At 37.7% G+C, this 13896-nt stretch overlaps 1 protein-coding gene across 1 annotated transcript in view; it reads left to right on the top strand.

Annotated features, from left to right (window-relative positions):
• The window catches only part of UMAD1 (UBAP1-MVB12-associated (UMA) domain containing 1), a 300107-nt gene extending 293714 nt beyond the window's left edge, over window positions 1-6393 (top strand). The window contains exons 4-5 of the mRNA XM_063667538.1: window positions 6129-6228; window positions 6337-6393. Coding sequence (XP_063523608.1) covers window positions 6129-6228; window positions 6337-6386 — 150 coding nt within the window. The 3' untranslated portion in view covers window positions 6387-6393. The remainder of the gene's footprint in view (window positions 1-6128; window positions 6229-6336) is intronic.
• Window positions 6394-13896: the final 7503 nt, after the last annotated feature.

Raw genomic sequence — 13896 nt, 5'->3', positions numbered from 1 at the left:
TCTCAGACCAAAAAGACAAACAGAATGACAGGGAGTTATATATAATGATAGGTAGAGGGGAAAAGTGAGATCCATGCACTCAAGCGTTTTTTACTTGGGCATTTGTCACTTTTTTGACAGTTCATCAGTTACAAGAAGAAAAGCTAAGAATATACAGTACTACAGATTCAAGGAGTTTAGTGGATTTGGTGGTGGGTGAATGAGAAAGCTCTCCACTGTTGGATTCTATTGTCCCCAGTAGAATAGAAGGGAATCCTCCAATTGAGAAAGGAGTGGCTCAGGGAGGGCTAGGGATTTGCAGAGAGGAAGGTATGAATCAGTTGCTTTGAAAGGTGGTAGAATGAACTGACTAGAGAAATATAGTAGGATTGCTGAGCATACTGAAGCCACATACATTTTGAAGAAAATCAGTCAGCATAGTTGCTTGTTACCTTCCAGAACTAGGTACAGAGTAGGTGAGTAGATTTAGGTTTAATCAGTAGTTGTTGCCAGATTAAATATCTGGGGAAAGGAATAAGGACATGGAAGGTGTGTGTAAGGGAGTGATTATGATGATGGAACACAGGATCAGTACCACAGCATGGCACAATTGCAGAAGGCACATTGTATTTTGCAACACAGTTACCCTGCATAGATTCTAATCTGGATAAAAATGAATTTGAGGCTAGGCGTGGTGGCTCAGGTTTGTAATCCCAGCACTTTGGGAGGTGGGAGAATCACTTGTGCTCAGAAGTTCGAGACCAGCTTGGGAAACATAGTGAGACCTCATCTCTACAAAAAATAAAAAACTTAGCCAGGTGTGGTGGTACACATCTATAGTCTCAGCTACTCATGAGGCTACAGGCAGGAGGATCACTAGAGCCCAGGAAGTTGAGGCTGCAGTGAGCTGTAACTGTGCCACTGCACTCCAACCTGGGTGACAGAGCAAGACCCTGTCTCAAATAATAATAATAATAATAATAATAATAATAATTTTAAGATGAATTTGAGAAGGTGGACAGTGAACATGAACATATGAGGATGAATGGGTTGGCAGTCCTAATGGGGTTGAATAACTCTTAACATAGAACTCATAAATTAAAGGAACTCAAGGACAGGAGACGTTGGCCATAGGGTAGATATTTGAAATTTAGGAAGTGAAACAGATTTTAGAAATGAAAAGCTCTAGGGTATGAGAATGGGTAGCTGAAGTGGGGTGGATGGAAGACTGCTGGCAAACTAGATACACTTACCAACCCTCCTATTGAGAATAATTAAAAACAATGAATAAAATATAGAAATATGTTTTAAAATGCATCAATGAACTGGTAATAAAGTAAGGCCAAAATAATTCAAAGCAAGGCCCTAGCAAGATGACAGAGGCTCTAATGCTGGCTTCTGTACTGAGCAGTTTTGACAGATCCAGGGGATCTTGAGCTCCAGTTTTCACGGCCTTGTGAGATGTGGACAATAGGTCACAAAGCCTACGTCCAGCCCAAAGAAGGTAGTCTAAAAGACAACATCCTACATAAAGCTCAAAAGGGTATACCAGAAACAAAATTGCCCCCACAGCAGACAACAAGAAAATTTGCTTATCTTAAAACTTGGCACTGGGTAAAGGAGAAGGAAAATCTCCCCGAAAGTTTATAAGTACAAGCCAACCCTTATGTGTGAGTTTTGCTGCCTGAGTTTTACTACCTGGGTGGTCTGGAAAAACTTCAAGCTGAGAATTTAGTTTAAAGTGGCCCTCCTTCAGTAGTACCCGTGGGCATCTGGCAGAAACAAATGCAAATCCTCTTTAAATGAACTCCCTTCAATCTAGGCTTCAAAGAATTCCCATAGAAATATGAATCCACAGTCAAGAAACAAAAGCACCGTGAATGATACCCAATACAAATAATAAGCTTCTGAATATCACCCACAAAAAACTTTAGTCAGGTACTAGAAAGATGATACAAAATTTATATACAATTTGTAAGGATTAGATAGGCAGAAAAGTTACATAGTCATCATTCGCAGATGATGATTTTTTTGCATAGAAAATACAAAAGAATCTGCATACAAATTAGAATTAAGCCTTTTTAGCAAAATTGCTACTTATAAGGTTAATAATTTAAAATGAATTTCTTTATAGCCGCAAATAAAAACAGGTAACATTTACAATACTATAAACATATTAAGTACCTAGGGATAAATTTAACAAAATATATATAAGATCTGTACACAAAAAAAATCATAAAATTATTGACAGAAATTAAAGCATGTTTAAATAAGTAGAAAGAAATACTATGTTTATGGATAGGAAGATTCAATATTGTAAAGTTTTCACTTTTGTTGTAATTGGCCCATATATTTAATTCAATTACACTCAAATCCCAACAAGGTGGGGTTTTTTGTTTTGTTTTGTTTTGTTTTGTTTTTCTTTTCGAGGTTTTTTTTTGTTTGTTTTTTTTTTTTTTGAAGGGGGAAGGGTTAAAGAGTGGATAGTGGAACTTGGCAGGTTGCTTGTCAAATGTATCAGAGCTGGCTGATCAGAGCTGAAAATTAGCTGGGAAAGCATAGACTTTAAATACATGATGCTGAAACAACTGGTTATTCCTACAGGAAAACTCAATTTGAACCCCTATCTCACACCACATGCCAAAAAACCTATTCTAGATGGATTAAAGACTTAACTTTAGGTAGAGCTTTAAAACTTTTGAAGGATAATATAAGAGAATTCCCTTTTCAATTAAAGGAAGGGAAGGGTTTCTGAAGCTATATTGAAAAGCACAGATAGTAAAGGAAATTATTAAAGTCAACCACATTAAAGTTAAGAACTTCTGTACATCAAGAGATACCTGAAGAGAGAAAAAGATGAGCCACAAACTGGGAGAGGGGATTTGCTATACCTTTGTGACAAAGAATTAGCATCCAGACTACATAAAAACTGTAAGCCCGTAAAAAAAATACAGCCTAATTTATTTTAAATGGGAAAAGGATTTAAATGGGCACTTCACTGAAGAGAGAACACAAATGCTGAAAAAACATATGAAAATATGCTCAACTTCATTTGTAATCAGGGAAATGCAAATTAAAACCACAATGGCATATTATTTCAATCCCATTAGTTTGACAAAAGTTTTAAAATGTCAAATAACAAGATTGAGAAAAGATGTGGAACCACTGAGTTCTTATACACTGTTAGTGAGACTGTAAATTATTTCAACCATTTTGGAAGAAAATTTGCCATTATCTAAAAGGTTGAAAATGTGCATGCCTTTGATCCAGTAATTTCGCTTTTGATATTTGGCCAAGAGAAATTCTTATACACATGTACTGTGATACAGGTACAAGGATGTTCATAGTAGCATTACTTGTAATAGCAAAATCTATTCATTAACAGGAGAATAGATTTAAAATATGGTATATTCATATAATTGAATACTATATAACAGTAAAAATGGATACATTGTAGCTATGTGCAACAACATGGATGCATCTCAGGAATACATTGAGTGGAAAAAGCAAGTCACAGAAAGATCTATGCAGTAAAGTTTCAATTTATATAGTTCGAAACCATGCAAAATCACATATTATATATGTTCAGGCATATGTGCGTATGGAGACAAAAGTGACTCCATCTTGGATGCTAATCAACCGTGTTGACTTCTGATTAGCCCCAGTCCCATGAATGCCTCCTGATTTCTGTTTTAGTTACTGTCCTTAGTGTACAAACATGTACTCCTACTTTTAGATCAAAGCAACCTTGATGTTATCGCACAAATTATAGGCTGTGACACACATAGCATTCTCACCTGTTCTGGAGGGTTGCCTTTCATTGTCTTGCTGGAGCACGTATACCTTTTCCCTGTGGTATAAAGCCGTGGTTCTGAGGATTAACAATGCGGAGATCTGCTTGTCTTGTGGCCACCCAAGACCATGCTTCTGTTTGTAAGTTCTCTCAATAAATCAGCCAATACTGACAAGCTGGATTTATTTGCCTCCTTCTTTGGTTTCTTGGCTCCTTTGGCATTTGGGGGCCACTTGGCATATATGGCCCTTTCATGGAAAAATATGCATGTGGTAAAATACAAACAAAATAAAGGGAATGATGAGTAAAGAAGGATGAGATTGGAGAGGGACACATAGAGGATTAGATGTGGTGTTTCTTAGGATAGTGGCTACATAAGTGACCACTGTATTGTTTTTAAAAACACTTAAACATTCATTTTATAAATATTTTTGTATATATTTAATATTTAATAAAAATAAAATTCCAAAGATCTTTCGAGTTGAGTAGATAAGAGAGGTTTATCACAGCATTATTTCATGCTGGAAATTGGGAAACAGCAAAGGTCACATAAGAGACTGGTTAAATAAATTAAGGTACGTCTATACAATGTAAGAGCATGCAGCAACGACGGATGATGTGTTAGAAATGTACGTACTGATAGGAAAGATATTCCTGGTAGAGCAGGTGAAAGAATAAGGTTACAGAACAACATTGTATCTTATTTGTATAAGGAACATATAAAAATACACATAGATAAGAGTATAAAAAGTGGCGCCTATAATCCCAGCGTCGGGAGGCCAAGGTGGGAGGATTGCTTGAGGCTGGGAGGTCAAGGCTGCAGTTAACTATGATTGTGCCACTGCACTGCAGCCTGGGCAACAGACTGAGACTCTGTCTCAGGAAAAAAAAAGTGTTCAGTAGGTACAACAAAAAGTTAACAATGTTGGGATCTGGGGGTTGATATTAGGATTTATTTAATTTATTTTCTTAATTTCTCCTAGTTTTCCACCAAAGACATTATTACTGTTATATCAAAACCATGTCAGAGAAAGAATAACAAAGAATGTCTAAGAAAAATCAGACAGAAGAATGTAAATATAAAATATTTGGAAATGACCTTTACAAAATATGCTTCTTATTCTCTTCTTAGAGCTAAAAAAAGACTTGAAGATAAGTAGATGTGTGTGTGTCTGTGTGTGTGTGTGTGTGTGTGTGTGTGTGTGTGTGTGTGTGTGTGAAGTTTCTGGCTAAATATAATAAAGTTAAACTCTTCCCAATTTAATTTGTAGGATTAAAACAATCCCAAACAAAATTCCAGTGGATTTTTTTAATTGATAAAATGGCTCTAAGGTTCATCTGGAAGAATAAATGGGACTATTAATAATATAATTCTGAAAATTAAGAAATAAGAAGTTAGACTTGCTCAAAAGGATATTGAAATGTATGAAAGTGACAGCCCTTTCCACAATAATAGTTAAATAGGAAGCTCTTAAACATCGAATAGAAAGTGCTTAGGCATCTCTTTGTACTTTTAAAAACGGTATGTGATGAAGTAATTGTAACACATAAAGTGATGAATTATTTAGTAAATGATGTTGGAATAATGGCTAAAGAAGGATAAATTTTCACCTTAAACTGTATTCTGAAATAAATTCTAGATAAGTTAAAGAAATATAAAAAATTAAAAGCATTATAAACTACAAGGGAACACAGAAAATATGTAACAGATTCAGGATGTCGTTTAAGTCACTAAATCCAATGACTGTAGCACCAGTTGATAGTCTTGACTACAAACCCTTTTTTTATTCCCTTTGCTTCCTTTGGCTTTCATAACACTTCCCTAATTTTTCTCTTACCACTTTGGCCACTACTTCTCCAGTGACTGTGCAGGATTATCCTCCTCTGGAGACCATTATATGTTTGAGTTTCTCTGGGCCCATTCTTTCTCTACGCTGTCTCCCAAGGATTCTCATCATACCTATGGCTGTAGTTACCACCTCCTGTCAGGTGACTCTCAAACTCCAGCCTAACCATTTCCAGCTTTTCAGTATTAGTCAGGATCCATGCAGGAAATGTATGGCACATTCAAAATGGATAATTAAGGAGACTTTAGTTAAGAGATCATTTACAAAGGGTTTAGGGAAGGCAACAAAGGATAATGGTACAGTATCTCAGGGAATATTACTGCTTTAGGCCTAAACAAGGTAGGAGGTGGAAATGATTACTGAATGAGAGTGAGAGAGAGGAGGAGGTGGCAAAGGAGTGGTAGAAGTAGGAGAAGGTGGGGAAGAGGGGCAGGAGAAGGAAGGGGAAGAGAGAATGCAGTATGGAGATAATATGGAATAAATAATCAGCCTCCACACTCTTCCTTCAGTCTTCTGCTTCTACCTCCCATTGGCTGAACCTAACTAGAAGACAGAAAACATGGGAACCAGGTGCTGAGGATACATGGGCTGCTGATTCATTTCATACAGGTCAGTCTCTCTGGATACAGCAGAATAGAGAAGGGTGGAGGGTGGCTCTATGTGGGAAAGCAGAAGATATCCACCTAGCATTCACCTCCTACCTGGCTTCTTCTCCAGGACATCCCAAGAGCATTTCAAACTCAACGGGTCCAAAATTGAGCTCATGAACTGCCCACTGCATACCCTCTCCTCTCAAAAAATAAACTAACAAAAATCCAAACTGGTTCTTTGTCAGTGTTTTCTTTCTTTTTTGTTAACAAGTTTATTTTCTTGCATTTCTTATTTTAAAAATTTTACTGTATATATTTAAGGTATACAACATGATGTTTCGATATACATATAGAAAGTAAAAAGGTTACTATAGTCAAGCAAATTAACATCCATTATCTCACATAATTACTTGTTTTTTGTGTGTGGCACCTAAAATCTACTCTTTTACGGAAAATCTCAAGTACAGTACAATATTATTTCATGGAGCCCTCCTGTTGTACATTAGATCTTCTAATGTTATCTTATGTCATCAAATGCTATCAATGTCAGGTCTGAATTCTCATTACCATGGAATGGATTAAACTGGGGCAAGAGTAGGAGCAAACAGATCAATGAGGAGGCTGTTCCATTAGTGCAGGCAGAAATGATGATAGAATGGACTAAAGCAGTGTGGTAAATATGAAGAGAAATGGACAGATTAAAGTGGATAGATTAAAGAGATATGTAGAAAGCAAAAGTGATAGGATTTGGGGGTTTGATAGAATTGGATGTTGGGGGTAAAGGTAATATGGTTGTCAAAGATGACACCATAGATTTTAGGAAGGAGGCAGAACTCTTTAACATGGACTTATTAACCCTGCATAGTCAGCTTCTCCCAGCTCCATCCCCCAACCCCTCAACCTTTCCAGCTTCATCTTATACCAAGCCCCTCTCAGGATCTGGTGACATTTACTTTCTTTCACCCCTCATATTTCCTGTGCTTGTTTCTGGGCAGGACCTTTGCACCTGTGGTTCCCACTACCTGTAATGCCCTTACCCAGCTACCTAACTCCTTTTCATCATTCATAGTTCAATCACCATTTCCACAGGGAAGCTTCCCCTGGTTTCCTTAGTTAGGCCTAATTTTCCTATTAGAGCTCTCATATATTGTGTACCTTCTCTTTGTAGGATCTATCCACTGGCAGCTCACACTCATTTGTGTGGCTTTTCAGTTTAATGTTTGCCTTACCCTCAATCCCCCCACTAGGATATAAACTAGGATGTAAGGCAGGGACTGTATCTTTTTTGGCTCACTTGTATATTATAGCCTGGAACCCTCTGGTTGCTACACACAGACACACAGACACAGACACACACACACACACTTATTAGTGAATGAATAACAGTAAAAGCAATGGAATATATCACAAAGAAAAACGCTGGTATATTTAATTACATTAAGACTATATTCTTCTCTGCATTAAATAAGACTACATAACAAATAATGAACAAGTGATAAACTTGGAGACATAATCATAATATACAGACAAAAAAGATTACACCCTCAATAGAGTTCTTACCACATCAACAATAAAAATACTGATAATGCCTAATAGGAATTGGCAAAAACAAAATAAAAAACTCCAAAAAATCCCATAAAGAAAAAGGGTTCTGACAGCTTCTCACTGTAAAAATTGGAAGCCCAAATCAAACTAACCTAAACACTAAGGAAACAATATATTTTTGCATGTAACCAGAAAGTCAGGTTAACTTCTCTGAGGTTCACAAGATAACACCCAGCAGCACGTGGGGACAATACACTTTCCTGTTCACATTCATCAGAGAAGTGGAATCTCTCTCTCTCTCTCTCTCTTTTTTTTTCCTTGGCTCACTGCAACCTCTACCTCCTGGGTTCAAGCAATTCTCCTGCCTCAGCCTCTCGAGTAGCTGGAACTACAGGCACCTGCAACCACACTCGGCTAATTTTTGTGTTTTTGGTAGAGGCAGGCTGGTCTCAAACTCCTGACCTCAAATGATCCACCCACCTCAGCCTCCCAAAGTGCTGGGATTACAGGTGTGAGCCACCACACCAGGCCGTAGAATCTCTTTTCTAGCAACAAAATACAAGTGCTTCTTCTCAGCCTTATTGACTCAGATTAGGACCAACCTGGATTAAATCTCCTGTCACAGGAATGCTATGTTTTGATTTTGAACCTTTCACTAGCCAAAGAGATTGGATTACTATGCTTGGTTCAATAGTAATCGGGACTCATTCCCAGAGCTGGGGTCAATTCCAGAAACTACATTGTTGTTGAGGAGTGAAACACAATGTCCACTGTAATTGGCCATAACCATAGGAAAGAAATGGTCAACTTTAGGAGTGAGGGAGATAGAAGAAAATAAAGACAGCTGTGAGGCATCATTTTTCAACTCAAATTTAAAGCTGGCTTTTAAAATTACACCACTCACTGAAAGTGGATTATAAATTGATTTAACTTTTCTTGAGGGCAATTTGGCAATATATGAAGCACCTTTAAAACATTTATGACAAATTTTGGAAAGTATACATATGTGTAGAAATAAGGAAACACAAAAATGTTCATGTGGCTGCCACTAAGTGGTAAGTTTATAGATGATTTTTATTTTCCTTTTAATATTTTCCATAGTTTTTAAAAACAGGCCTAATTACATTTATTTAAACACAAAGAACGTGAAGTAACCTGTTATTTCAGAACATGGACAAATTCCAGTCAAGAATATCCTCTAGAAGCTTGAGAGGTGGGAAAAGTAGTTTGGGGGATTTATTTGCTCTCTCAAGGTGATGAAAAGAAAAATATCTGAATCAAAGAGTCTGAGTTATGGAATTCTCTGCTTCTGGGGTTCTAGTGCAGCCCCGTTGGTCTGGAATTCAGGAAAAAAGATACAAGGCATAAAATCCCACAGAAAGTTACACAGTTGCAACGGAACATTTAGCATTTATTGCTTGTTCTTCTAATTAAACCTCTAATTCAACTCACTAGGCCCTTGCCTGCTAGCTTTAGTGAGTAAAGTTGAGGCCATGTGACTGGACTTAGCTTGATTTAATGTCATGTTCATTGAGGAGAATGGTTGGACATTTTTTTAAAAAACATGAAATATCTGAAGTCACTTTTAACACTAGTCTGAACATGTAGGATAAAGGAATGTGTGTTACTGAATTGGGATTTCCAATAGATATTTAACCCAATGTGATTTGGTGATGATGTTCTTTCTTCAGATTTAATTTCATAATTTCCTCACTTATCTCAGACCACTCCCTCAGTTCGCTTTCTGCCTTAACTATCACCTCTAAGTAACATGGGATAAGTCACTTAACCTCTGCTGTATCCTTTCAAAAATAGGCCTCTGTCACGGAATTTCCTCTCTCTAAACATCTCTAAAGTTCTATTGGTGTGAAGAATTAGTAAGTCTCTTCTGGTTATATGAATTTAAGAAAGCATTTAGGTTAATGAGGGAAAATTGAATTTTAATCGTCCTCCCTTAAAAGGCTTTACAAAAGATCTTTTAGCTAGATGAGGTGGGAATATATATGCTAGCACCAGATTCCACTTATCAGTCATCCAGCAGTTACAGCAAGCCAGCAGCTCTGCCTGCGCCTGAGTTGGCCATGAATAGACAAGTGAGGACTGCAGAGGCAGGAAATATGGGGTTAGGTTGATTTCCCTCTATTAGCAGCAGCTTAAACCGGCATGCTGGGCAGCACTGTCTCCTATTGGCTACAGCTGCTGAGAGCAGCAGGATGAGGGTTGACCTATATCTGTCAGGTGTAGGTCAAACCCTGAATTTGTTTGTTGCAAACTTCAGTCTTCTAGAACGCCAAGTTTCACTTGTGCTCAACCACATACAATATTTTTATCAGGATCTGTGACATACTCCACCTGCAAAGAGCTTGCATCTGTGGGTTTCCCTCTCTGGATTCTTTTGCTTTCTTTCTTGCTGCCTCTCCCTCCTGTCACCCTCTTACCATTTTTGTCCCCTGCTTCCGTGTCATCCTCTGGCTGAGAAGGGTTGAGATGGTCACAGCTGTGCTCCTTCTAGTAATCACAGTAACACCAGCCCTTCTCTGCCTGCCCCAGTTTCCATTTGACCAAGCTGTGCCCGTTCCTTTCAGTTGCAGTTATTGCCCCAGGTTGGCACAGCCTGTGCACATATGTGCTCTTCTGGGCCACCATGGGTTTCAGAATGTGTCAGTTGCTAATTACAACTGCAGCTGTGGACAGAAATACAGCACACATTCAAAATGTGGGTCCTAAAGTTCCTACACAGTAAATGTTTCTTGATAGTTTTAAGGCCATTTTTTTTCTTATTTTTTTTTTGTAAAGATAGACTTTTAAGTATTTAGACATGTATTTTTCTAGATGAGAGAATAAACTACTTGAATTTTCATTTATTCAGCCACCATCTAACTGTGACAAAGGTCCTTTCCCTCTGCCTTTGGTCTCAGTCAATATATGTATGTTGTTTTGGGACTTAATTGGTATTGTGTTTGTATTTATTTACACTGACATCACAATGTGAAACTTATCGTAGTCAGTTCTGCCTTCATACTAAAGCATCAGTACACTGTGGGCTTCCACTTACAATGCAGAAACTGCATTCCATGACCCATTATCATTTCTTCACTGAGGCCTTGTAGTAATAGTAAAGAAGCCCAAATGCTGGAAAAATTATTCTAGCACCTCAGGTCCCCAAGCATACAAACTACATCATAGTAATTTGAGATGGAAAAGACCTATTAAGTCATCCCACTGATTCTCTGAGGACCTGCGGTGTTTTTTCCCTCTCCAACAGGCTGATCTACTTTTTAATGCCTTTTCCAATTGTAAATGGCGCAAGTGATGGGGTTTCCACCCTTCCCAAGGGATGATGCTGTACAGCCTATAATAGATCTCTCCATTAGGCATGTGACTCGTTCAGCTGCTTAAATCATCTTTGTTTTGACTTTCGTTTCCATCACTCCTCCTGCTGTCCCCTTGGACACTAAATAATTTCTCTCTGTCCCCGCTATTTATACCCTTCAAGTACTTGTTGCCCATGAGCCAGTCCCGTTAGAGCCACATGGTCATGCTGGGAGACTTGTCCCTTTCATCTTCCCTCTGAAGGCTGTCCCTTCAGACTTATAAATTATATTTGTTGCTCTTCAATGAATGCCCATCAGTTTCTTAATAATTCGCCTCATTTCTTTGTTACTGACACTGCTCAGGAAAATCTTCTTTGTCTCCGTTGCTGCAAAACAAGCAGATGATGGTAGTAGAATCTCTGCTAACAGAAAATAGAGCGGAGGTTTTCAGCTACCAGGTATCTTCCTACCCAGGACAATGGAATCATCTAATCAGCTATCTTTAACTCTCTTACTTGGGGTGCACAATTGCTATGTTAACAGGTGTTAGGTGTGCATGTGGAGACAGGGATAGTTCATCTATATTTTATCTGGCAAGCGTTTGTTGTGGTGTATTTAGTTAATGCCCATTAGCTGTTTAAGTCATATTTCCTCACCAACCTCAATTCCCAGTTGGAAAAGCTTCCTTGAACTCCCTCAAGAGAATGCTAACCTCCTCCTTTCCATTACTATGCCCATGTTTACTGATACTAAATTGTGTGACATCAGTGACATCAGCATCTTTGCCAGAGGAGGAATTCCTTTGCTATGAGAGAGGCAGAGTGTGCCCTTTACCTTGAATGAACATGAACGGTATGGCAAACCAGGAAATTCTGGCAGTGGGTTTTGTAATTCCAGGGTTAATAGTGTTCTGCCTGTCCCGTCTGTACCCCTCTCCAGAGCCTACTCCCTGGCTACTCTGTGTGCTTATACACCATCTAAAGTACTGAATTTAATAAGGTCTGGCCTACTGTGCTCATTGTTCATATTTATGCAATAATAATACCAACATAGTGCTTCACAAACTGTTTTTGTCTAACTGCATCATCCCATTTAGTAGTTAAAACCATCCCGTGAGGAAGGAATTACCATCTTTCTTTCACCAGGGAGGAAACTGAGACTTAGAGATGCTCTATTGCCTCAAATTTCACAAACATCCCATAAATTCTCCTTTGGAGTCCCTCTTGTCCTCCCTCTGAAATCACTGGAGAACATGCTTTCTGAGCAGTATGTGAAGAGGCACTAACTGCATATAAGTTCCTAAAGTCACTGAAATGCTGGGCATGGCATAATGTTTATCTGCGTTCTCCTTTTGGCAAAAATAGAGTAGCTAGACATCATCCACAGTTTTATATGAATCCTATTATCAGTAGGATAATTCAGTTGTTACTCGATGACAGAAAGAGTATATACAAATTTTAAGAAATAGCTTGCTATCTCTTCCTAAACAATAATGTAATATTATTAGGCATGAACTAAAAGTGAGCTTATCTATTCAAACACCAATTCAGACCCTAAGGGTATCTGTTTTTCCTGCAAAGTTGATGAGATTATACACCTAAGATAAAAGAAGAAAGAGCTATATTTCAATAAATGTTAATAACATGATTTGAAGAAGCAAAGAACCAAAAAATACTGACTTTTATTTATGAATGATATAAAAAGCAGAAATATAACTTTCTACCAAATACATGGTGGTAAAGGAGGCACAGCAGCCTAAAATTATGTTAATAGCTAAGCAAAAGAGGACATTTTATTTATTCTACAACTGATTTTCAAATAGGCTTACCAATATTTTAAATTTGGCATAAATGTGGTTGTGGTAGGAGAAAAGCCTGTACTAAAAGGGTTTTATCCTTTAACAAACTGAAGTGACATCAAATAAATAAAAGACTCTTCAGCTCCAGCAATCTGAAGAAAACCCAGGTCAAGAAAATTATGCATTTTGTTGTTACCCGTACCAGTAGTCCATTCCTTTTTATTGCTGAGTAGTATTTTATTATATGGATAGTACACAATTTGTTTATACATTCACATATTGATGGACATTTGGCTTCTTTCCAGTTCAGGGGTATTATAAATAAAACTGTTATGTATATTTGTATGCAAAACAAAGAAGAAAAATAAAATTATGCATTTAAGTGAATTGCCCTCTTCTGTGGCCTGGCCAGAGAAGGCAAATTGCAAGTGTATGCATATATTGTCCAACACACAGAAATGTGTAGAAGTCACCATGTCTATCAGTAGGGAGGGAAGAATTATTTCTTATACATTAGCTTGTGGGCCCCCAATGTCTCATGTACAGCTAACTCTAAATTGGGCTTTGTGGCTGGACTGGATGGTGCCTGTGACTTTGCAGGAAAAAAACTAAGCCAATTCATCTTTGAAGATACATCCTTAACTATGCCAGCTGTACCTTACAGTACCCACTGTTTAACCGTAAAAAAAAGGGGGGAGGAGGGGGAAATGCTATCATACTTACGCTTTTTAAAATTACTACAAATGCAATACATGCTTACTATGGCAAAATTTAGAAACACAGAAGAGGAAAAAACAAACTCAGATACTTTTCATTCCAAAGTAACAACTTTTGACACACCCTTCCAAGCCTTATCTACATACCTATATATGATAGGTGTGTGTATATATATTCATCTTTTTAAAACAGTAAGTTTTGGGTTTAAATCTTCCATAGTACTAACTAATTGACTACTTTGTCCTTTAACTTAAGATCTCTGAAGCCCTTATTGAAGAACTGATGCTGTTTTAGGCTGATATAAATAGGGTGA

Source organism: Pongo pygmaeus, chromosome 6 (genome assembly GCF_028885625.2).
Source record: "Pongo pygmaeus isolate AG05252 chromosome 6, NHGRI_mPonPyg2-v2.0_pri, whole genome shotgun sequence".
In the NCBI taxonomy this organism is placed as follows: domain Eukaryota; kingdom Metazoa; phylum Chordata; class Mammalia; order Primates; family Hominidae; genus Pongo; species Pongo pygmaeus.
The sequence above is the reverse complement of the archived record's forward strand: the minus strand, read 5'-3'. Positions and strand labels throughout refer to the sequence as shown.